The sequence below is a fragment of the Hakea prostrata genome, chromosome 8 (assembly GCF_041222555.1).
Source record: "Hakea prostrata isolate BN-2017 chromosome 8, UWA_Hpros_2, whole genome shotgun sequence".
Classification (NCBI taxonomy): Eukaryota; Viridiplantae; Streptophyta; class Magnoliopsida; order Proteales; family Proteaceae; genus Hakea; species Hakea prostrata.
The window spans coordinates 22,321,616-22,347,330 of NC_142607.1; the positions used below are offsets into that span (position 1 = coordinate 22,321,616).

Sequence of the window (25,715 nt, forward strand, 5' to 3'; positions counted from 1 at the left end):
CCAATTTTTTTTTTTTTGACTGGTATCTTTTCTTTTTTGACTATTCACCACATAGGGACTCAAGCGAGTGGCGAAGACTATCCATAATGCTGGGAAAGAACTTCATCTTGTTGTTCAGGAACACCTTCAGGTGCACACTTGGATACTTTCCCCAAGGCTGTATCTGGTTGGAATTAAAGTGTAGGAAAAGGAAATGAACCCAAAATGAAAAATGAATTGTTGGAAATGATATTGCAACTAAAAACTTATATAAATATAGTAACTAAATTTTACTACCAATTCATCCCAATTTTTTTTTACTAAATTTAGTTTTCAAACTTGCTAAATCGTTATGAGATTGTGGATGAAGTCTTCGCTTCCCTGATAGTGTTCACCTGATCCTGATCTTCAGAGAAGCAAAAGAAGGGTTCTTCTTTGCTTCTATGTGCTTTTTCGGTTAAGGACCAACACTATTTAACTTATATTTTTGTATTATAAAATTTCTTGAGAGTTCATGCATTTTTTTTCTTGGAATATTTGGTATTGGTTGATCACCTTGCCAGTATAGTCATATGCTTACTAGTTGCTCAAAGATTAACCTTTCGTATAGATGATATGTAAACCAACCTTTTGGGGGGGGGGGTTTGTTGGGGTATATACGTTGAACTAGTGGATAATTGCCTCTTTAGAAAAATAAGCCCAAATAAAATTGGTGATGAGATATAAACACACACCCACATGTGACACAAGATTAATAGTTGTTCAACTCAACTGAGTCTATGTTCACATCTCTTGAAACTTAGAGAGAACTCCATTAGTGACCCCATTTTAATACTATGGGTGGGGAAACAGCAACTTTATAATCTTCATAACAAGTGAACCTTTGCAGATCTTGATACTGGATAAGACTATCCAGTCTCTTAAGGATGGGAGAGTCCTCGTACATACTGTAAGTGTAGTCTAGAGCCTAATCACAAAATCAATACTTTGGATGTAAATGAGATAGAATTGGTACATGTTGAAGGGTGTGAAAATGCCTTTGAAGTCCGTGATGATGCACAATGGTAGGAACTAAGTTAAAAACCTGAAATGCACCAGTTGTCGCTTTGAATGGCTTCTTCCTCTTGATGATACTTGAGCAAAGATGCTTTGAATGTGTTGCAACAAACTCGTGTAACGAAACCAGGACCCCTACTGAAGCACAGTAGCAGGCAGGCAAGAGAGAAAGAGAGAAGGAGAAGGAGAAGGAGAAGAAAGAGATGGGAGAGAGACGACTCAAGAATGAGCCAACACACCTCTCCAGTTCCCACTGTTCCAATATAGGTACAAGGCTGAGAATAGATCTCAATAATTGATAGAGTTCTATGCTACTAATTTAGGATACATAAAATGAAATTCAATCAGTTGAAGAACTTGTACAATCTGCAAAGGAATGACAAATCTGTCACCAAATCAACCACCTTGACTACGCACTTTCATCCTTGATCAACTTGGCATATGCTCCTCGGTCTAATATGCCCTAACCACACAATATGAAACCATCAACGCCCCTACTCCCCTCAAGCTGCAGAGATGATACCAACCCCAACTTGCAACATCCTCCAAAAGGGCTGGACCAGGTAAGGACTTAGTTATCTTCAACTTGTTTAGCAGAAGCAACAAGGGGGGACCCCCCTCATAACGAAACCAGGACCCCTACTGAAGCACAGTAGCAGGCAGGCAAGAGAGAAAGAGAGAAGGAGAAGGAGAAGGAGAAGAAAGAGAAGGGGGAGAGAACGACCAAGAATGAGCCAACACACCCTCCAGCCCACTGCCAATAAGGACAAGGCGAGAATAGATCTCAAAATTGATAGAGTCTATGCTACTAATTTAGGATACATAAAATGAAATTCAATCAGTTGAAGAACTTGTACAATCTGCAAAGGAATGACAAATCTGTCACCAAATCAACCACCTTGACTACGCACTTTCATCCTTGATCAACTTGGCATATGCTCCTCGGTCTAATATGCCCTAACCTACACAATATGAAACCATCAACGCCTACTCCCCTCAAGCTGCAGAGTATTGATATCCAACTCCCAACTTGCAACATCCTTCCAAAAAGGCTGGACCAGGTAAGGACTTAGTTATCTTCAACTTGTTTAGCAGAAGCAACATAGGGTGTGGTAATGACCCCTCTCATAACTGTGTCATGCACAAAATGCTAATCCACCTCAACATGTTTGGTCCACTCATGAAACATTGGGATTATATGCAATGTAGACTGCTGCCTGATTATCACAAAACATCTAAACAGGCTCTTCAACCTCAACACCAACTTTTTTTCAGGAATGATTTGACCTAAAAAATTGTTGAAAGTGTGTGATTGATAGCATGATACTCTGCCTCAGTTCTAGATTGAGCCGTTGTAACCTGCTTCTTACTCCTCTTAAGATCTCTCCAAGGAATGTACGATAACTAGAAGTGGATCTCCAATCATCTCCTGACCCTACCCAATCTGCATCGAAAGAAGCACCCAATTTCAGATGCGCATTTCTTCTAGACACAAGTGCTTTTCTTGGAGCGTTCTTCAGATACTGTAAGATACGGATCATGGCATCCCAATGCGCCTTCTTAGCTAGATGCATAAACTGGCTGAGAATCCCTGCAACTCATGATAAGTCTGAGCGAGTCACAATGAGATGTTTTAGTTTACCTACCAACCCCTTGTATCTCTGAGGATTAGAAAAAAGCCTCTCCTCCATCCTTAGTGGGTTTGAGATGAGGATCCATGGGTGTATCAGCATGTTAATACCCAAGTTTACTGGTTTCTACCAATAAGTTCATCACATACTTTCAGTGGGAAAGACTTCACTTTGACTACTCCGTAGAAGAAATTATTGAAACTGTCTCAGGTCTTTTATTTCAAATTGACCACTAAAGCTTCTTCACTTCCTCAATGCCAAGACGATCACTTCCGGAAAAACTTATGCCATCCATGTAAACAATTGGTAACACAATTCTAGGCTCTTACCTTTCGTACAAAGACAAAGTGATCCAAAAAACACCCGGAAAATCTGCCTTCAAGTAACATTGAAGTAAACTTTTCAAACCATGTTCTTGGGGACTTTTTTAGTCCATAGATTAACTCGTGAAATCGACATACCTTAATAGAATTCCCCTTGAGCAACGAACCCAGGAGGTTGCTTCATATATACTTGCTAAACCAAATCTCCAAACAAAAATGCATTTTTGATGTCTAATTGATGGACAGGCCATCCCAAGTTAGCCACCAAAGACAACAAAATATGCACTAAACTCAAGCGGATTACTAGAGAAAAAGTTTCAAAGAAATATACTCTATAAGTTTGTGTATACCCCTTCGCAACCCGCTGCCTTTAAGGCACTTCATAGTACCATCAAAATTATATTTAATCACAAATACCCAATGACATCTAACTAGATCCTTACCTGGAGACAAATCCACAAGGGTCCCAATATTCCTATAATCTAAGGCCTCATTTTTAGATTCCATCGCAGGTTCCAACCCGGATCAGAGAAAGCCTTGGAGTATAGATGGAATAGTAATAGAAGACAGAGAGGTGGTAAGGCTATGGTAATGATTAGGCAACTGGGATGTAGTAACATAATGAGAAATATGATACACAACATTTGACCTTTGAGAACAAGAACTCTTATCTTTCCTCAAAGTAATAGGAAGGTCATTAAGATTATCAGACGTTGGAGGAGGATCTGTAGAAGAAGTGATATCGACTGACCATCTAACTGTTTTTTCCGCAGATCATATCCTTGTAATGGTGGAAATTGAACTAGCACCTCATCCGGACCTAGGAATAAAGAGGCCATTCTGGCTCATTAAAGGGAAGCTTAAAACAGTCTAGTTCTTCCTTAGACAACTCAACTGATCTAGGTGCCTCAGTTGAAAACGGCACAACCACAGGTTAGGAGGGGGGGGGTTCAAATTTATCATCTTCAGACAACTAATTGGGATCATAATATGGAGTATCTTCAAAGAGCATAACATCAGTTGTGACAAATTGACGTTTAGTTACAGGTCAACAACTTTTATCCTTTTTGGAACTGAGAATATCCTAGAAAAATACATTTATGAGTAAAAACATCTGCATAACATATGCAGCCAAGACCTTGGATGAGATGGAAAACATGGTGACTCTAGGTAAACAACTTGAAACGGTACCTCATTTTGCAAAGCAGAAGATGGCATTTGAGAGCATGTTTGTGAACATTCACATGGAGCTTAGAGACCTTGCGACTTCTAACAAATGCCTATGTTTCCCCTCAGCCACTCCATTTTGTTGTGGTGTATATGGACAATTGGTTTGATGGAGAATACCTTTAGTAGAGCACAAGTGAGAAATCACATTTTGCATATACTTGAAGGCATTATCAGATGTATTAAATTGAATAGAAACTTCAGAAAAAAAAATCCTTAATTATTTTTAAAGCTTCACTCCAAACTTTTATATAGAAATAACCAAGTGAACCAGGAAAAGTAATCCTCATCCACAAAAATAATAAAGTATTGAAAATAGACTGATGAGGAATGAGACAAGGCCCCCAAACATTAGAATGAACTAAAGAAACAATGGTGTACTTATAGGTCCATTCCTTTTAAGGAAACTTGTCATACAATGTTTACCTAACTCACATGCCTCACAATTTATTTGAGTAACATTTTTGCAATCAGATACTACCAACCTAAGTGATAAGCTTAGAGAAAGTCGTTTGAGGTGGCACGGGCACGTTCAACGAAGACCTATAAATGCTCCTGTTCGGAGAAGTGATATAATCCATATTGAAGGAACTAGAAGAGCTAGGGGTAGACCTAAGATAAGCTTAGGAGAAGTGGTGAGAAAGGATATGTATAGCTTAGGCCTTATATCTAGCATGGCCTCGAACATAACTGATTGGAGGGCAAGAATCCATGTAGCCGACCCCATTTAGTTGGGACAAGGCTTATTGTTGTTGTTGTTGTTGTTGTATACTACCAACCTAAGTCTACTAGGACAAAGATGCCCCCAGGGATACTGCCATTCCAATGGAGACACTGTATGCCTTCACAGCTGAAGAGTCAAAATATGTCAGATTGTACAGTCCATCTTTTTCTTCCTCGACTAATCCTCCTTCTGGTCCAAATATCCTGAAATTAAAAAAAGAAAAAAAAAGACACGTGAAAAAAGAAAAACATGGGTCAACAGAAAACAATGTAAGCCTTTATATAACTCCCATAAAAAAGATTCAATGGAAAATTTAGATTAAGAAAGACTTCCATTACTGACTATAGAGGACTTCTCCTCATTAGCCACAACAATAGGGATAGGATTAGGAAACTCGGAAAATTCTGAAAATGAAGAAGAGATACCTATCATATGTTTGGAGGCCGCAGAGTATATAATCTAGGAATCAGAAGGTTAAGACTCAGTAGATATACCTGTTTGAGCGAGATTGGAAGTGGATGTACTTTGACTCCGCTCTAACTCTTGTAAGCACTCTAGGATTTCTTTAAGGTCCTCACTAGGTGACGAGGAATTTGTAGATGCCGCAGGAGCATTTCCAGAAGTGGTATCAGTAAGAGTTTCTCCAGTGGATGTCATCATATTAACATAATTCTCTGCCCACTTACGACGACGAATTGTATCCCAAAAATTTTCTTTAGTGTGATTTTGTTTTCTATAGTAAGAACAATAGCAATTGCTTTTTGACAAGTTTGGAGGAGGGGTGGTAGGCTCCTCTACTTCCTATTCCTTGACCAGCACTGCTTACACATGATGGAAAGGTGTTGCGTCTTTAAACTTTTGAGACATAGAATTCAGCCCTCTGCGTCTTTAAAGTTTTCAAGGTTAGTGATGAGAGGCTGATAGTCTTGCAATTCTTTAACTAGACCCGTAAATTCACTATATACTCCATTAGCAGTCAGCCATTCTGTGAGTAACTAAACATCCAATCTTGTAATTCATCATCATGCAAAATATTCTTTTCTTGAGTATGGAATCATGCAAGCCCTCCCATATATGCTTGAACGTGACATAAAACATTATATTATAAGTGATGGAAGACTCAACACTACTCCAAATTCCTTACCTTGACAACAACATCATCACGAGCCCACGTTTCATGTGCAGTAACCGAGGCTGCATCCTTCGAATCAACAACAGGATAGTCCTCCTTTAAGTACTTCGATTTACCTTAGGCATGGATAAAGGCGTACATCGTGTTCGCCTAGAGAAAATAATTCTTGGCTCCTTTCCTATTAATGTGATTTTGAATGGCATACCAAGGATCAGTCATGGCCAAAACTTGGAACATGATACTAATAACATAAAGAAACAATGATCACAAACATACAAGATCCAATTTTCATCTTCGAATCTAATGAATACTGACTATCACAATACTTTTGCAGCTAGAGGCTGCTGTTGCCATGCATGAACAATAGCGAGGACCACCAAAACACAACTCGCATAAAACTTGCGCCCAAAGTAGAGAGGCTCTGATACCATGTGATGAAACCAAGACCTTCAGAAGTGCATAAGCAGGGCGGAAGAGAGAAAGCGACAGAGAAAGAGAGAAGAGAAGGAAAATAAAGAGATGGGAGAGAGGCGATAAGTATGAGCTAATACACCTCTCTAGTTTGCATTATTCCAATATAGGTACAAGCTTGAAAATAAATTCCAATAACTGATGGGATTTTATGCTACTAGTTAAGGATACATAACAAGTAATACCCAATCAATTGAAGAACTAATACAAACTAGAAAGGAAAACAAATTTGTGACCAAATCAACTGGCTTCACTATGCACTTTCCTTTTTGATCAACTTGGCATATGCTCCACGGACCAATATGCCCTTACTTGCACAATACACAATCATCAACATCCTCAATTGGTGAGTCAGAGCTTGAGAGAGACAAGCTTGAAAGATAGGCTAATCACTGTATATTTTTTGTGAGTAAAGGGGTCATTAAGACCTCTTTTTATAGGCAAAATATGGGATTGATTTGAATCTCAATATATAGAAAACTGTCATATATTTGTTCTAATGGTTGACCTGTACATGTGCCGGTCAGTTGCTACAATTAGCCATTATAGAAAAGTAGCCTTTTGGCCAATTAAATTATTGAATGTCAACCTGCATTTTGACCATGAGGCTGAGGTTGACCTTTAAGTGTAATGATTGAAACCTTCAAGCTTTACTCCAACGAGGCTTACTATGCGAAATTATTACTTGAAGGTCAACTTGCACTTCGACATTTGGGTGAGGTTGACTTGTAAAGTGTGATCACGACTATCAAGCTTTTAGCTACTGCTGCTAAAATTAGCCGTTACACAAAAGTAGCTGTTAGAGTCTTTGTTATGTTGTCACCCGAATTCATGTACCTGATTTCGAAGATGGACCTGCATCGACATATTTTGGTGGGCTAGCTAAATGATCCATTTTTGGAGATCTGTGGTGGGAGTAGGTCGACTCGTTTACCCGATTGTGAGTCTATACATGTGTATCTTATGTTCGCCTACCACATCAATGAGAGATTTAGGATTTTTGGTTTGGGTTTTGGGTGAGAGTTCTTGGCGATTGGCTGTGAGATCTCCCTCTATACCTCCTCTACATAGTGAAAAGCTCTTCCTCTTCACCCATGGATGTAGTACACTTTGGTGTGTGAACCACGTTAAATCTTTGTGTTTTTGTTTTGTTTCTCTTTTTCGATTTGTTATTTCGTGGTGTTTGTTTTAACAAACTGGTATTAGAGTTCTTGGTTGTTTTCAATATCTACATCTATGGCTTCTACATTAACAAAATACGATATTGAAAATTTTGATGGGAACATCAGTTTCAATTTTGGTGGTTCTTACTTAGCAGTGAGTGAAGAAGGCCATATGTGGGAAGACGAAGAAACCTGCGGCTATGTTTAAAGACGATTGGAATAATATAGACGATCGAGCCCTCACCTCAATTTAGTTATGCCTATCGAACGAAGTTTTGCAAGAAGTTCTCTTGAGAAGACAATGACAACAAGAAGTTCTCTCAAAGAAGACAATGGTAAAATTGTGGTCGGCACTAGAAAGTTTGTCACTCATGAAATCCCTTATTGACAGGTTGAGTATAAAGCAATAGTTATATACTTTGCATTTGGGTGAAGGTCTCTCTCAAATCTCATATTGCAACTTTTAACTCTATCATTGTTGATCTGCAAAAGATAAATGTTAAAATTGAGGATGAAAATTTAGCCCGATTATTGTTGTCTTTATGGCCTCTTTCATATAAGCACTTTCAAGACACCATGATTTATGGTAGAGAATCTCAGTTGCAGATGTTAAAACGGATCTTCTGAGTAAACAAAAAATTGATGACAAATTAACAACCAAATCTAAGGGTGTTGGTTAGAAGGTTAAGGGGTAGAACTACTGAGAGAAATTCGGACATTGACAAGAAGAAGTCTAGGTCAAAATCAAATAATAAAAACTTGATTTGTAATTATTGCAAGAAAAAGAGGCATATCAAATCAGAGTGTTATAAGCTTTAGAACTAGCAAAAAGCAAGTGGTGGTGCCAACCAACCAAAGAAAGAAAACTCTATAAAGGCTGGTGTTGCTGAAGATGGGATTGATTCTCAGATGCTATGGGTGTTTGATGATAGAGTTAGATCACAAAAAGAATGGATCCTTGATTTTGGGGGTTCCCACCATATATGCTTTAAGAAATTCGACCGAAACAAGAATTTCGACCTTGCAAAAGGCCGAAATTTTGATGTTTCGGTCGAAATTTCAGTCAAAACTGAACACTTCTTTTCTGAAAATTGGAACTTGAATTTCGGGCCTCATATGAACTCAAAATGATTTGGATTCTTGCATACTACATATTTCAAGCATAATAAATACATTAGAACTAATATTTTGCCAAAAAAAAAACCATTGAAAATTTGTCATTCAAGTGTACTAACAAATGACTAGTTTTGACAAGTGCAAACTATATTGCATACAGGCATAGAATCATTGGCATACATGAATAGTTTGGTTGAATGGTTACATATACAACAAGTCAACAAAATAAAATGATTGACTAGATCAAGTGATGGTGTCTCACATATATTAAAAATACATAGTTTTAGAAAATAATTATTAAAATTAGAAATGAAAAAATGGTAACAAATAATAAAATGATAAGTTTAACAAAACACAATCATATATCATAGTCCTAGGCTAAACATATATTAATTTCAAGGCAATATAAGATCATTTAAGGCATGACCAAAACAACAATAAAAACATGGGAAGTTTGGAACTGTTGGGTATGGCTCATGCTTCACATTCTATTGTTGCTGGAGTTTCCTCTGTAGTTATTGTGGCTTAGGAGGTGTTTGGAAGCAAAAAATGAACAAAAGAGGTGTTTGAAGGCAAAGGAGTCATGGAAATTAGGTGAAAATGGGATAAAAATCAACAAAAACTAAATAAAAATCAACAAAAACTAAGGAAAACAAGTTGGAATGTTGAAATGGTCGAAATTTCGGTTGAAACCTCCGAAATGGTTGAAATCTCCAAAATTTCGGTTGAAATTTGACACTTTTTCGAAATAATTGAAATTTCGTTTTGTTTTTGAAAAGTGCAGACATTCCGACCGAAATTGTCGAAATTTCGGTCAAATTTCTTCTATGATATGCTTTAATTGTGAGTGGTTCTCTATTTACGAACCTTTTCGAAGTGGAGTTGTGTTGATGGGGTATAAGTCTCCTTGTAATACAGTTGGGAAGGGAAACATCAGAATCAGGATGAATGATGGTATTATTAAAACTCTAATTGATGTCTGATATGTTCTTAAGTTGAAGAAAAATCTCATCAGTTTTGGCACCTTTGATACAAACAGGTGCAGATACACATCTGAAGCTGGAGTCATGAAGGTTAGTTAGGATGCCTGGTTGGTAAATTGCATGTCTTGCACGGTAGTATAGTAACTGGATCCATTGTAGCAACTTCATTAGTTTTTTTATTCAGATACTATAAAATAATGGCGCATAAGACTAGGCCATATGTGTGAAAAAGGGATGGCTATGTTAAGCAAAAGGGGTTAGTATGTGGTCAGAGTACAGGAATGATGGAGTTTCGTAAGCATTGTGTGTTTGGGAAGCAGAAGAGAGTTAGTTTCAGTATTGTTATTCACAAGACCAAAGGAACTCTAGACTAAATTTGTTCAGATCTGTGGGGGGCCATCCAAGGTTCCTTCAAAGGGAGGTGGTGTTAGGTATTTACTTACCTTTGTTGTTGATTATTCTGGGAAGGTCTTGGGTCTGCTTTTTGAAGTGCAGAAACGAAGTATTTGTTACTTTTAAGTAGTGTAAGATTTTGACAACGGAGCAAATCGGGAAGAAAATTAAAAGATTGAGAATAGTTAATAGCCTAGAATTTTGTGAAGGAGACTTTAATGAGTTTTGTAAAACTGAGGCAATTGCAAGACAACATACAATTGTGAAGACACCTAAGCAGAATGGAGTTGCAGAGCGTATGAATAGAACATTGTTAGAAAAGGCAAGTTGCATGTTATTAAATGCAGGACTATCAAGGAGTTTTGGGTGGAAGCAGTAAACATAGCAGCATAGTTGGTGAATAGGTCGCCCTACACAGCTACTGAGTGCACAATTCCGGGAAAGGTATGGTTTGGTAAACCTATTGATTACAGTAATTTACAAACATTTGGATGTCCTGTTTATGCATATGTGAATGATGGGAAGTTGGAACCTAGGGCTAAGAAGTGTAGTTTTCTTGGGTATGGATTTGGAGTTAAGCGATTCAGGTTATGGTGTGCTGATCCAAAAAATCCTAATTTATTTTTAGCATGGATGTAACTTTAATGAGTCTGCTATGTTGAATCTTGGGAAAGAAACCCATATTCATAATGATGAAAGTCAAAAAAGTTCTAGGGAGAAGGTGGAGTTTGAAGTGGATGATCTATTTTCAGAGAAAGCACAATCAATTTCAGTTAAGCTGCCTAACTCTTACTAGAAAAGAAGGAACTCTAAGGAATCAAGAAGAAGAGGAGTACAACATTGCCAAAAGTAGGCCAAGGAGGGGAAAACATCCTCTGCTGTACACAACAGTGCACTAATATGTCAAATAAGTGGCTAATAAAACCAAAAAACTAAAAGACTATTGAAGGTTTTTTTTTTAAAAAAAAAAAAATTAAAATCAAGCCTTTAATGACAACCTTCAATTTGGTACAAAATTGCACTGTTGTGCACAACAGGGGATTTTTGCCGACCAAGGAGGTTAGACCACCACAAAAATATGGGCATGTTGAAAATGTTGCTTATGCATTGTCTATTTCAGATACAATTGATGATAGTGAATCTGCAACATATTCATAAGCTATTTCTTCTGTTGATTCTTCAAAGTGGTTGTTGGCCATGAATGAGGAGATTGAATATCTTCCTAAAAATCATATATGAGAGCTTGTCAAACCGCCCAATGGGAAGAAAATTGTTGGTTGCAAATGGTCTACAAGAAGAAAGGATCCACCACAGGTGATGGAGATGCTAGATACAAGGTACAATTGGTTGCTAAAGGTTATACTCAGGTATAAGGTATTGACTTTAATGATGTATTTTCACCTGTTGTGAAGTATCGTTCCATTTGTTTGCTTGCTTTAGTTGCTATGCATAATTTGGAGTTAAAAGCAACTTGATGTGAAAACTGCATCCTTGCATGGTGAACTAACGGGAAAATCGAAGAACTCATCCTATTCCGTAATCTTTCGAAAGCAAAGGGAGGGTGTTTTAGTAGCAGATTTATATGCCTCAGCTTGAGGGTTTTGTTGTAGAAGAAAAGGAGGACCAGGTTTGAAGTAGTCTTTTGGATAGTGTTATAAGAGGTTTGATTTTGTCTTGGCTATTTTGGGTTACAATAGGTGCAAGTATGACTGTTGTGTATACTTTGGAAGACTTTTTTATGGTTCATTCATATATTTGCTCTTATATATTGATGGTTTGTTGATTGCTACTAAAGATGTGAATGAGATCACCAGGTTAAAGCAGCAGTTCAACACTAAATTTAAGATGAAAGACTTGAAGGCATCAAGGAAGATTCTTGGTATGGAAATCAAGAGGGATAGGAAGGTAGGGAAGCTATACCTCTCTCAACAAAAATACATGGAGAATGTTTTAGAGCGTTTTGACATGAAAGATGCAAAACCTGTTAGTACTCTAATTGCATCTCACTTTAGACTTTCAGTTGCCTTATCACCTTAGATAGCTGAAGAGGTGAGTTATATGTCATGTGTTCTTTACTCTAGTGCAGTTGGTTCCATCATGTATGCTATGGTGTGCACTTGACCTGGTATTTCACAAGCAGTTAGTGTAGTGAGTGGATACTTATCGTGTCCAAGTAAAACTCGTTGGTAAGTAGTGAAATGGATACATAGGTATTTGAAGGGGACCACTAGTGTGTGTTTGGAGTTTGGGATGAATGGTGACAAGTTGATAGGTTATGCTGACTTAGATTATGCGGTTGATCTTGACAAAAGATTAGGTCGACTCACAGGATATGTGCTTACTTTGGGAGGTTGTGCAATTAGTTGGAAGGCTACTTTACGCGCTACAATTGTATTTTCTACCACAAAAGCAGAGGATATACAGTGACTAAAGTAATTAAAGAAGCTATTTGGCTCAGAGGCTTGATTGTAGAACTCAACATGGTTTAGGAGGTGACTATTGTCCATTGTGATAGCCAGAGTGCTATTCACTTGACTAGAGATCAGATGTATCATGAGAGGACAAAGCACATTGATGTTCGGTATCACTATGTCAGAGAGGTAGTCGTTGAAGGCAATATTCGAGTGTTGAAAATTGGTACTAAAGACAATCTAATTGATATGTTGACAAAGCCTTAATGTATTGCTAAGTTCAAGCATTGTTTGGACTTGATTGGAGTTGGACGCATTAGCGCTTAGCCCATGAGGGGGCTAGTGGAGAAGATGAAGATTATTTAGATTTGTGGGAGAATTCAGGTCAAGGTGGAGATTTGTTATATTGTGACCCATATTCTTGTACCCGATTTCGAAGATGAATTTGCATTGACATATTTTGGTGGGCAGGTCGAATGTCCTATTTTTGGAGATCTGTGGTGGAAGTGGGTCGACTCATTTACTTGATTGGAGTCTATATATATGTATCTTATGTTCACCTACCACATCATTGAGAGATTTGGAATTTTCAGTTAGAGTTTTGGGTGAGAGTTCTTGTTACGCCGTTCTTGGCGAATGGTCGTGAGATCTCCTTTTGTGCTTCTTTTACAAGGTGAAAAAGCTCTTCCTTTTCGCCCGTGGACGTAGCATGTTGCATTTGTGTGTGAACCACGTTAAATCTCTACGTGTTTTTGTTTTGTTTCTCTTTTTCAGTTCGCTATTTTGTGGTGTTCGTTTTAACATGCTTACTAGCCAAGCAGTTCCTTGAAGGTCAACCCGCACTTCGACTGTTAGTCTGAGGTTGACCTATGTGTGTAACGATCGCAACCATCAAGCTTTTGACTCCTGTGATTGAAGTGTTTTGGTGAGATGATGGACTTGGACTTTGATTGTCAACTTCTTAAGGCAAGTTAGGGCGAATTTTCTGAAATGGACACCCCATTCAAAGGTTTGATGTGATGGTAGCTCATGCACGAATGTTTAAAGTGTTTACATCATGCCAAGTGTCCTAGACTAGATGCAAGATGTTGACTTCTTTGATGTGTAGTCTTCAATCTTATGCCCTTGACTATGCCTTCATCAATAACTTGTATGAAGAGATATTTAGTAGTTCTTCCATTTAATGCATGTTCTTTGGTCTGATTTCCATATTTGATTTGACCTTTGAGCATAGTTTTAGGATTCATGAGATATCTTGGTTTTTTGAGATCTTGAGATGATATTTCAGGCAAAACCCAGAAATTTCAAAATGCCGTCCTATATATTGGTCGAGGCAAAATCTAGGTTTGACCGAGAATTTGGTCAAGCCTACCCTTTAAATATCCCATGGTTTGCTCGAGACATTGAGATAATTCAATCTCGATTGCTCACTGCTTTTGCCGTATTTTTTGCCGGGTTCTTGGTTGGCAAACTCGGAACTCCACCTAACCTGCATCAACGTGTTCAGAGGCTTAGAGCATCTACAGCAATGTCAAGTGTCAACAGCTTAGTAGGTTGTCATCCATCTGAAACAGGCTTACTAAGCTGTCATCCCGCTATTCTCCTCCCGAAGTTGCTATCCAACTCAAAGATAAAGAAGGGAAACCTGTTGATAAAGGATGCTATCAGTGAATAGTGGCAATGCTATTCTGTCTATCTCATACACAGCCTCACATTGCTGCTGCAATTAGTGTTGTGAGTCAGTTCATGCACGATGTGCATTCCAATCATATGTCTTCTGTGTTTTTGAGTTCTTCATTGTCTGAAATTATCTCTGGGAAGAGGTGTTCTCCTAGTCCCACATGATCATTTCCTTCTTGAAGCCTACACTGGTGCGGACTGGAGAGGTTCACATGATTGGAAGTCCACCTCAAGGTACTGTACTTTTGTTGGTGAGGATGTGGTTACTTGGTGAAGCAAGACGCAAAATAGTGTTGTGAGGTCTATGGCTGAAGTAGAATTTCAAGCAATGGGCTTATGGCGCAAGTGGTTTGTGAGTTATAATTCTTACGTTGTCTACTAGAAGATCTGGGTGTGCCACTGCCCCTTCCTCATGCTCTATTGTGTCAATAAAGCAGCATGTGGACGGTTACAGGCGTTTCATAAAAGAGAAGTTGGAAAGGGCATAATCTGTATTCCATTTGTGAAGTCTGGAGATCAAGCACCAAAGGGTTACCTGGACAAGTGTTTCATCTATTTTTAACCAAATTGGACATGAAAGTTCCTCTTGATCTGATGCTAGTGCTCTAGATATGTCATCCCTCCTGTTTGCACTAGACTGGACTCCTATTTTGTATTGATGTCTTGGATTCCTTCATTTATTTATTTTCTACCTTGTTTTTATTTCCGATTTCTGTTCCTTCTTGTATTTGTATTCAAAGTAGGACTTTCCTACTCAAAGTAGGACTTGCTCAAATTGTAAACTATAAGCTTCCATTTGGGGGGTGCCAATAAATTCAATTTACTCGGAATAATGACCTCTCTCAGCTTACAAGAGATATGCATCGACATAAAAGGGTGAACCCAGTGTTGAAGGCACCCACATAAGCAAAGTCCACGGGGGGTTCTTCTCTACACAGACTTATTTACACCATCAATTTTCAATTTTGTTTTTACTTTTATCCCCTTGGGCTTGTAATATCTCTCTCTGTTTGCTTCTTAATATATTTTTTAACTGTAAAATAAGAATTCTCTGAGTCATAATTTCATCTTTGTTCTGTCTCTGACAGACTGTTATTTGGTGCATTTCTCCCTGCATCCTATTCGTTCCTCTAGTTCAGTAGCCAGTACCTTGTCTATATATCCCATAATTGAGGATTTAGCACTGAACTGTCAGAGGGTTCTTAGTGCCTACTATTTAGTTTTTTTTTTTGGGGGGGGTTTGTGTGTCCATCACCAATCCGTGATTTTAGTTAGTAAACAATGGATTTTCTTATTGATGTATATGGTATGCTGGCATACTAGCTCATTTGATTTACTGTCTCTAATAGAGATTGATGCTTTTGATTATTCATTTTTGTAGCCTGCTGCAGAAATTATTGCCTTTAGAATTGGAGAACTCAGAGGCCTTTCAAGGTGGCGTGCACGTTATCAGGGTGTCGGTCTCGATGAAAATATGATTGATAATGCAACTGAAAAGGCAGGAATGTTGCTTGTTCAAGTGGAACGATTTATGCGGGTGTTGACAACTGTGTTGTATCAGGTATGGTTATCTGCTGCTCTTTTATCAGGAAATGTAGATGAAGGCTCAATCATTTAAATCTTAGTTTCTGAAGATTTCCCTGATTGTTATGTGAATTGCACTTTGATTGTTGCATACAGTTTCAGGGTTCTCACGTTCTACCATTAAGTATTTTTGTTTTTCAGCAATGTGGAGTTTAAGATGGTGCTTTAAAAGTGTCTGCCTAATATTGCTCATGTTGGCTTTGTTACTTTCTCTTCCCCCCCCCCCCTTTGATCTGGTTATATTTCTTCAACGTATATTGTTAATCCATGATTTTGCATGCTCTATATTTGGAAATCAGAGGAACTTCTGCTTCATTTATCTGTTTTGTATAGATGTATGAAGATCAAATTTGTTGGAACTCTTTGTGTATGATGATTTTGTTCTTTTTTCCTTTTTGGCTAAAAATCAGCAAAGAGAATAAGGAAATAGTTATGTGACAAGATTGGTGGAATCCTTAAGAGTGAAAAACAAAACAATTACTTGATTCTTACTTGCACCTTTGGCATTATTACTGGCTGAAAAGAGAATCAAGGTAAGAAAAATTCCAAGTACTTTCATTTAAAATGGACCAGGCTAGGCTGTGTTTTTACCTAGAGTCCACCAAAACATTAACCTCCCTGTAGCAATGCGAGATTCTCCTCACTACTGAATCCGGGGAAGATTTATCGTGAACTCATTTTGAAACCTGACGTTTTTTTGGGAAACTATAGTCATGTAAGGGATTCTTTGTGTGTATATATGATGGAAAATGGGAATTACTTTTCTGGAGCCTAATGCATTCAATTGAATAGGCATCCATAAAGATCATCCAGGAAAGTGTTCGACTTCCCCATGTAGCTTTTTAGGTTGTAAACTCGTAATGCCATTTATTTCCCCTTACACCTGAGTGGTTCCTAAAGATGCATGTAAGAGTATTGACCCTTACAAGCCTTGCATGATGATTCATTTAATTAGGGTGTGTGAAGTAAAAGAGTATTGAAGAAAGAAGTAGAAAATGAAAAGCTCTAGGAACAGACAAACCTCTAGTACTTAGTAAGGGTTTAAGTACAGAAAGAATTCTACAACATTTGACTGATACTGATCTAGAATCGAGATAGGTACTGGATGAGGGCTTTCACCGTTCTGACTGATCCATCCTTAGTTTGGATAATTTACTTCACAGTAAACTGGATTGTCACTTGTGAGGGTACTGAAGTTCTATTATATTTATTGAATTCTCGCCATGATTCATTCTTCAACTCTGTTCAAACAAGTGGGATAGTTTCATATCAAATTCTGGAGTGGGTATGCATCTCAATGCTCTTCTGCTTCCAAGTTACCAATTCTCAATTTGGGTGATCTGGAGTGGATGAGATATATAACTTTTTGAAGATAAACTATGCAGAAAAATGGGCGGACCTGGTGCCAAACCCTTTGTAAAAGTAGAGTCGAAAGGTGGGGGTGGGGGGAGTTACAAATTTCCTACGTAGCGTTACCCCAACAACTCTTTGCTGAGGCTGTTTTGATGCCTTGATCTCAGGCTATAAACATTGTACAAAATCTTGATCTCGCGAGATTTTGTTCATCTGGAAGTATTGTGATGAAAGGGAAGGGCGATAAGGAAACCAACAATATCTTGCCAAGATCTTGTTGATATATCAGCGAAATCTCGAGGCAAGATGCCGTTTATCACAATTAGGTATTTCGGAGGGAATAGAACGTCAGCAAGATTTTGCCCATTTCAAGTGAAGTCTCGATCAAGAGTCCCATTTCGCCCCTAACTCCTCTTCTACTCCTATTTTCTTCAAATCTTGTCATTTTCGAGTGATTTCTTCTTCAAATCTTGGGGTTTTTGCCTCAGTCTTGCCGGCATCCTTGAGTTATACCATTCTTCCCTAAACATTTATTTCTTTTGAAAATAAATGTTAAATAGTAGTTCAATGGGCATAAGAATAATATATGTTGAACACTATGGATTGATCTACAAATTATGGTGTCGAAAATTTTCTCGCTTGGTGGATTTTTTTATTTATTTTAAAAAAGTCTATTTTCCTATCTAGAAAATGTAGTAAGTATAATATAATATAGAGCTCCTATGGCGATGGAATAAATACATATTGAACTCCATAAGCTGATTTATGATCTCACCAGAGAAAATATTTTTCCACCCCAAAATTGTATATTTTATTTTTGAAAAATTAGTATGATAATTTAATAAATTATAAATAAATAGGGAAAACACTTTTATGGTTTTGAAAATTATAGAGAAGTATGCAATTACTTGCTATATGTTTCTGAAGTGTTGCCCATATGATTTCATAGTTAGTATTGCTATGGACGACCAATTTTATTGTCGAAAAATTTTAAAAAATGATTTTATATACATGGGTAAGGGAAAAAAATACTGAATAGGTAAAACATGTTTTCTTTGTCTGAAAGAAATTACTTTGAGGTTGTTCTGTGACTTATGCAAGTATTTTATGTATGATTAGTGATATTGTCGAGGAATATGAGGCAATCATCCTCACTAAGGCAGGGGAAGGGGAGTTCCTACTCATGTAGGCAAGGGTGGGTGAGTTCGCAGGGTGGGAGTTCAGAGGGACAGCCTAGTACTTTTAGATGTGACACTGCATGGAAGTATTTTACACCAATTTATGGGATAAGAGAAAGACTAATTGCAACTTTTGTCAACAGAAGATTATGGGAGGTGGCATCATTAGACTGAACTGAACCAACATCTAACTTCAAGTTCTAAAGATGTTGCCAATCCCACATCGTTTCTGTTGAGATAGCACGGGCAGTGAAAGACTTGATGGAGGGATGGAGAGCGAAGGCAGGTTAAGTGATAAGCAGGGCTGCATTGGATGAGGTATTGAGGAGGCCTTTATATGATGATGATGATGATGATGATGATGATGATGATGATGATGATGATCCTGTTGATGTACAAACAGCTATAAAAGCTAGGGATTTGCAGTAGGCGATGGCACAAAGCTGGGAATCATTAGCACAAGAGCAGGAGAGGGTTAGAGGTAATGTAGGAGTTGGTAGCTCTACAGCTGCAGCAACTGGACCATGTAGTTTAGGTGGTGTATTTGACTTATTCAGGAGGTCAGAATCAGATGGATACTCTATCATTAGTTGCTCTATGATAGGATCCTATTTTAGAGCAGGACCAGGGGTATTCAAAAGGAAGTAGTTGCTAGGTGGATGCTTTTTAACACCGTTCCAGCTAACACCGCAAAAGGCCGTTATTATTAGATGATAATGAAAACCATCGCTGAGGTATGTCTAGGTTATCATGACCCTATACCTTGTGAAATAATGAATGTGTATGAGATCTAGATGAGACCCAACCTCCAGTTAGGTCATGACTCATGTTCAGAATGATGGTGGAGACTCTACAACTATAGGACCTCAGATGATTTGGATTCTTACATACTACCTATTTCAAGCTTAATAAACATAATGGAACTACTAGTTTACCAAAATGGTAACATTCAAGTATATAGTATACGAGAAAACTCAAGAATATTACCGACATGGAATAAATTTCAGTTGAATTTACTGAAATTTTGACCGAAATATCCGCAAACTTTTAAAATGAAACGAAGTGCCAAGAATTTCCCTAAAGTTCATAGTTTCGACCGAAATTTCGGAAATTTCAACCATCGCAAGTTTCGATTGAAATTTCACAGGTTTCGACACTAAATTGTTTTTTCCTTGGTTTTTGTTAATTTCTGTTCCATTTTCACCTAATTTCCACAACTACGTTGCCTTTAAAGACCTCTTTTGCTACTTTTTTTTTGGCTTCAAACACCTTTTAAACCACAACAACTATTCATTGGCCTAAGCACAAACTACAAAGGAAACTCGTCGGCAACAAAATGTGAAGCATGAGCCATACCCTACAATTCCAAGACTTCCATTTTTTCATTTTAGTTTTCTTCAAGCCTTAAATGATCTTGTATTGCTTTGAAATTAATTTAGGTTTAGTCTAGGACTATTAATCTATGATTGTGTGTTGTTAAACATATATTTTGATTATTGCAACTATTTTTTTTTTTCTTATCTTAAAAACTATTTTCTAAATTTTAAAATGCATATGTATACATGATATATGGGCTTGAACTTAATAAATGTGAGTCACCATCACTTGATCTAGTTCTTTATTGTATTTTGTTGACTTGTATATATAACCATTCTATCAAACAATTCATGTATGGTGATAATTATATGCATATAGGCAATACAATTTGTACTTGTCGGAACCAATCATTTGTTAGTATACTTGAATGATAACTTTTGAGTAGTCTTTGTGAGGCAAAATACTAGTTCCATTGTGTTTATTACGCTTCAAATAGGTAGAAGGCGAGAAATAAGATGAAATGGAGGTTATATAAGGCTTGAAATCTAGGGTAAAAAAAAAAAAAAAAAAAAAGCACTAGGTTTTTGCTAGGCCGAAACTTAGGTTTCCACCAAAATTTTCTCTATGATTACCGAGTACAAGTCTGCTGTATCCCATGTCGCTCTCTTCCCTTTGCACCCCATACAAATGACAATACACGTCCCATGATATTTGCTCCATATAGTTATTGACGTAGTTTGCAAATGTAGCTATGTATGTGGCCTCATCGACATGCCTAATATGTCTTGATGGTGGAAGTTGGGAATCTCTGGATAAGAAACTGGCTCAACTGCATATGGAAGGGCTGGTGGTGTTGTAGTATAGAGTGGAAGATCTGCTCAATAAATAAAGAAACACCCTTGTCATTTGCAGGAGCAGGGATATCATAAGCTCCATAATGATAGTAAGGTTCTAGTGGTTGACTCCAATAGGTGATAGTGGGAGGAACAATATAAGGTCCATAATCATAAGGCTCCACTGGTGGCTGACTCTGAGTTTGATAACGGGAGGGACACCATAAGCTCTATAAGTCGACCTAGTAGAACCAACACTCTCCGCAGTAGTATTATATGCAGACTCTGCGGGCCTATGCCATCCGGATCTTCTAGAGGTAGAGTCTCTAGAATCATTTATGCTTATTGATCTTATAGAGCCCACCAAGCTCTCCGCATCAGCTTGACAGTAAGAGACATATGATGTCGTGTCCTCTGTGCCATATACGTGTTGTCTCCCCTTCCCCATAAATTCTGCCACATTAGCCCCCATCTCCTTTGCAATCTGTCTACTGGGATGACGTCCCTCATCTAACAAGGGCTCTCCACTGTCCCTGTTCCAGTCAACTACTAGGTTATCATCATCATCCATCTAAAATATGTCGGCCAACTCGATATTGTTACTCTCTCTGTCCAACCCCTGTTTAATATGATTCTCCCTGGGTCTTATATTATAGATAGACAAGGTCCTCTAGACTCTTTTGGACAACATCTATCAAATTTTGCCTCATCCCAAGATTTTCTTTGTAATGGTACTAAGGATTTAGATAATATGATGTGTAAAAAAAGCAAAAATAATAAGGAATAGTCAATACTTAATAGTGTGATGATATAATGAAAATTAAATTGATTCATAGGCTTAACAACTCACCAGCCTTATGTAGTGGATGCTGCCACATAGACTCGCATCTAGCTTGGATGATGTCAAGGATTTCCTTGTTGCTTTGTGGGTAAACTTGAGCAACTTGTTGCTTCATCCTATCTACTACAACCCATATGTATGGTAGAGTAGGTCTTCTTTACTGATCTACCATCCTCAACACATGCATCACAAGTTTAAGCATTTTCACCACTATCCTCGTACTATTCAAGAAACAATCATCGAGTATGGTAAACTGTGCTCTTTTTCCTCCTACAGATGAAGAACCCTCCCAATTAAACCATTGTTGTAATGCAAACATGCTCCTAAGGCCAGTTTTCCTACTCTCAAAGCTCTATAGTACTATCCAATTGGTAACAATTTGGTTATGCCTGGCCTCACTAAGTCACCTTGACATTTTCCCCTCATCATCTTTAATGCATATGTGTGGTTATAGATGAAGGTGCTAACTTGTCAGGCTTGCTCCACTGTCTTCTTCACAAGCTTGACCTTTCCCACGTCCTTTAGCATTAAGTCAATGTAGTAAGCAGCATATGGAGTCTAAAAGAGCCTAAATCTATCCATCAAGGATCAATATAAAGTCATAAAGTGTATATGTAATGTAATATGTTAGAAAATTAAAATTAGTATTAGAAGTAGAACCATGTTTTGATACCTAGATTTCTGCATCATCTTCAACCCAACTTTCTTGTAGTTGGAGCCATTATCAGTCACAGTTTGGATCACATTCTCTATTCCAACCTCCTTCACCACTTGCTTTAATAATTTGTAAATGTATTTTGCATCATTCTTCTCATTGGATGCATCTACTGACTTGAGGAACACTGTCCTCCCATCATAATTCAATATGAAATTGATGATGGACTGTCTAGTGGAACCAATCCATCCATTAGCCATCACAATCACTCCATAATAAGCCCACATGGACTTTAATCCATTAATGTACTCATTCAAGTCGTCTTTATGCTTAGGCAAATAGACATTATATATCTCATGTGGGGTGGGCTCCTGTACACCATTCATAGCCTTGCCTATCTCCTAAATCATATCCCTATAGTAGGGCCCTTGGGCTGTTGGGTTGTATGTGTTGGAATATTATGGTACATAGTCCATTTAGAGAAAACCATACCCACTTTCTACTTCACACTCCCCCACAATTGCTTTAACTTTCTCTACTTTTGCCCAGGCCTCCTAAATAGGGATTGATCATTACGAAGAATCTCAAAATCTAGATCTATAGGATGTGGTGATGAAGCTCGACCACTTGTTGGGGGTCTGTGGGATAGGAATCTCCTCCCTCACACTCTAACTCCTCATAAGGACTTGGGAGCTGCGTGCACCTTCCATATTTGCTGGCTCTCTAAAGGACCCACAACCTATAGCCCTCTGTTGCCTTCTTATTTCATCAATTCTATCCTGCTCCCTACTCATCATCATCTCCCTCCTCATTTGTGCACACTCTAGGTCAGGGTCACATCCATAGTCTCCTAGCTCCTCTGGATCAAAATCTACTCTCCTGGCTCTGGAAGGTTATCTAGGCATGCATCCTCGAACTCCTCCCTCTGTGTTCTCTTCTCTTTCTTATTTTGCTTTCCCTAGCCAAGTAAGAGGCCATTGCCCTCTTGACCTCTGTGGGCACCCTTTGGCATCCTATTACATCCTTACTTCTCCCAGCTAGACGCACCTTTAATCTGGTGGCCCTCCTATCTGTTTCTTGCAATAAAATTGCACTCACTCTCCTTTCTATCGGCTGTCAGTGACCTTCCAGTTGCTAGGCTGTCTTTGACATCTTTTAAAGAGAGTGCCAGATATAAAAAATACACACTAAGTATCTGATGAGGATAAAATAATACCGAACCGGGTCCAACCTTGGTCGGGTCATGGGCTCCAGTTGGAGACGGGCTTAACCACAGTTGGGTCAAGAAACCCGATCGGGATCGGTTCAGAATTCAAACCAATAACTAATAGGAGGTCAAAGGGACTCTACAGTTATGGAGATAAACGTGATCCCGAAGAATTCAGGATAAGTGATTGAGTTATAAAGGGTAACTACCACTAATACAAAGTGGACGATCGTGTCCCAGAAGGTAACTACCACTAACTCCGAAAGAACAGTAACCTACCATCTGACGGCCACCAAGAAGAAGCACGAACAAATCCAACAGTCAAGGAAGGGAGGTAAATCCTATATAAACTAAAGCCTTACACCCAACAGAGGTAATTGAATCATTTCCCTCCATTGTGATTTTTTATTTAAGCTCTGCGACCAGCCAAAGCTTTGTGGTGATCCATTGTTGACTTAGCCTTCGGAGGTGGCCACCCAACCGTGCAATCGGGCCACATCTAATCCAATTTTGCAGGTCATTAATCAAGGTTTTGAAGGTTGATCACTTTTTAGACGCATCAGTATCTTAAGAAGCATTGCAATAAGCTCAAAAAATTACATACATGCTACTATAAATAATTTCCTATTTTTAAATATTACAAAAATTTATTAGTGTTTTTTTTTAATATTTATAAATATTTTTAAAAAATATTTTAATATTTTTCAAACAATTGAAATTACTAATCAGCAACAAAAATCTGATTCAACACCATCACAACATAGATGAAGTGATGGTGTCTCACATTCATCAATTTGAAGGTCATACATGAGTGTATACATGTGTATTTTTGGAATATGCATATTTTAGAAAGGAATTTTTAAATACAGAAAAAAAAATAGAAATATGCAAAAATTAATTTTAACTTCACATAATCATAGATCAACACTCTATACTAAATATACTTTAATTTGAAAGCAATCTAAGTTGATTTGAGCCATAAACAAAAAAATAATAATAATAATTTAAAACTTTGTTAACTCACTTTGTTTAATTCTCAAAAACCGAACAATGGAGGAGCAAGAGTTGAGAAGAAATGCAAAGGAGTTGCTAAAATGAGGTGAAATAGGGGTAGAATGCAAGAGAAAATGAGAGAAAAAAGAGGTTTAGGGTCGAAACTGAATTTTGTAGGTTCCACCCAAAAATGTTGATTTTTATAACTTAAGATATATCGTTTCGACCCGATACGAAATTTCTTGTCATTTCGACTGAAATTTTGTATCGTTTTGGTTGAAACATTTAATGCCGATAAAATTTTTGATTTGAGAAAATGCAGAATTCAACAATTTTTGAGCGAAATTTGTTCCATGATCCCAATGTTGACCATGGCTCCTCCTACTAGAGTCACAGACCGAGTTCATAGTATGGCGACATGGGGTCTTCCTTAATTGATGACATGTTCTCCTACCCTTTTCGTGTCTCTGTACACCAGCCAGCATACTAACGAACAACACGCACACCAACGAAAAGCGGGGGGACAGGAGAGACAGAGCCCCCAAAGAGGGCACCAGGACAACCAAGGAACAGAGAACAGGAAACCGCGAAGAAAGCCCGAGGGGTACACAAGAAAGGACCCGGGGGGGAGGGCAGGGTAAACAGACGAACCCGGACTAACAAACGAACAGGTAAAGTTAGGAAAAGGGTAAAGGAAGGGTCAAAGGGATGTAGGTAGGGTAAGGCAAGTTAAAGGAGGGTCAAAGAGATCTAAAAGGAAATAGGATTTGGGTGAAGGGTTTGACAGATGAAAGTAAAAGAAGCCTAATGTTTCTTGGGTTTTTGGGAATTTAGGGCAGCAAAGGAATTTGGGTTTAATCTAGGATTTTCTTTTTCCGATTGGGCTGAAACTAAGGGGAAGATCACATGGGTTGGGGCAATGAGGTTCCTAGAGTTTGGGAATGATATGATGGCTAGATTGCCATAGATCTGACCTTGAAATTTGGGTGTGCATTAAAGTCCATAAATTCTAGAAAAATGGGAAAGAGGGTGATATGAGATTCAGGGTTTTGAGGGGATGAATAACACTGCTTCAAGGGTTCAACTGTTACGGAAGGTAAGGGTGAAGATTTCCTTAAGGAATTGGAATGTGGGAAAGGGGATTGGGATTAGGAGATCTAGGGTTTGGGGAATGGGGAGGGGCAGTTGTCGCAGGCTAGGAGAAGAGAAGAAGAAAAGTGTGAATAAGAGGAAAGAAGGGACAAGGTAGGGCTGTGGTTGCGTTTGTCTGTACTTACTTGAATGAGATAATGGGGATTAGAAAATCTTAAAAACTGCGGAGATTTCAATCACACGAGTCGCAAATTTGCCCTCATAGAGAAAACCCACAACTTTACTCTTGCACCTTCAAGTCTGAATTTTTATTAATCATTCAATCTGTCCTTTACAAGCTAGCGAGGCTTTATTTATAGCCTACATGAATGAA

The 25,715-nt window shown here is 38.1% G+C and overlaps 1 protein-coding gene across 1 annotated transcript in view; it reads left to right on the top strand.

Moving 5' to 3' along the window:
• APC4 (Transducin/WD40 repeat-like superfamily protein) overlaps positions 1-25,715 on the top strand; it is a 108,598-nt gene that overhangs the window by 62,272 nt on the left and 20,611 nt on the right. The window contains exons 12-13 of the mRNA XM_089165174.1: positions 56-130; positions 15,671-15,850. Coding sequence (XP_089021300.1) covers positions 56-130; positions 15,671-15,850 — 255 coding nt within the window. The remainder of the gene's footprint in view (positions 1-55; positions 131-15,670; positions 15,851-25,715) is intronic.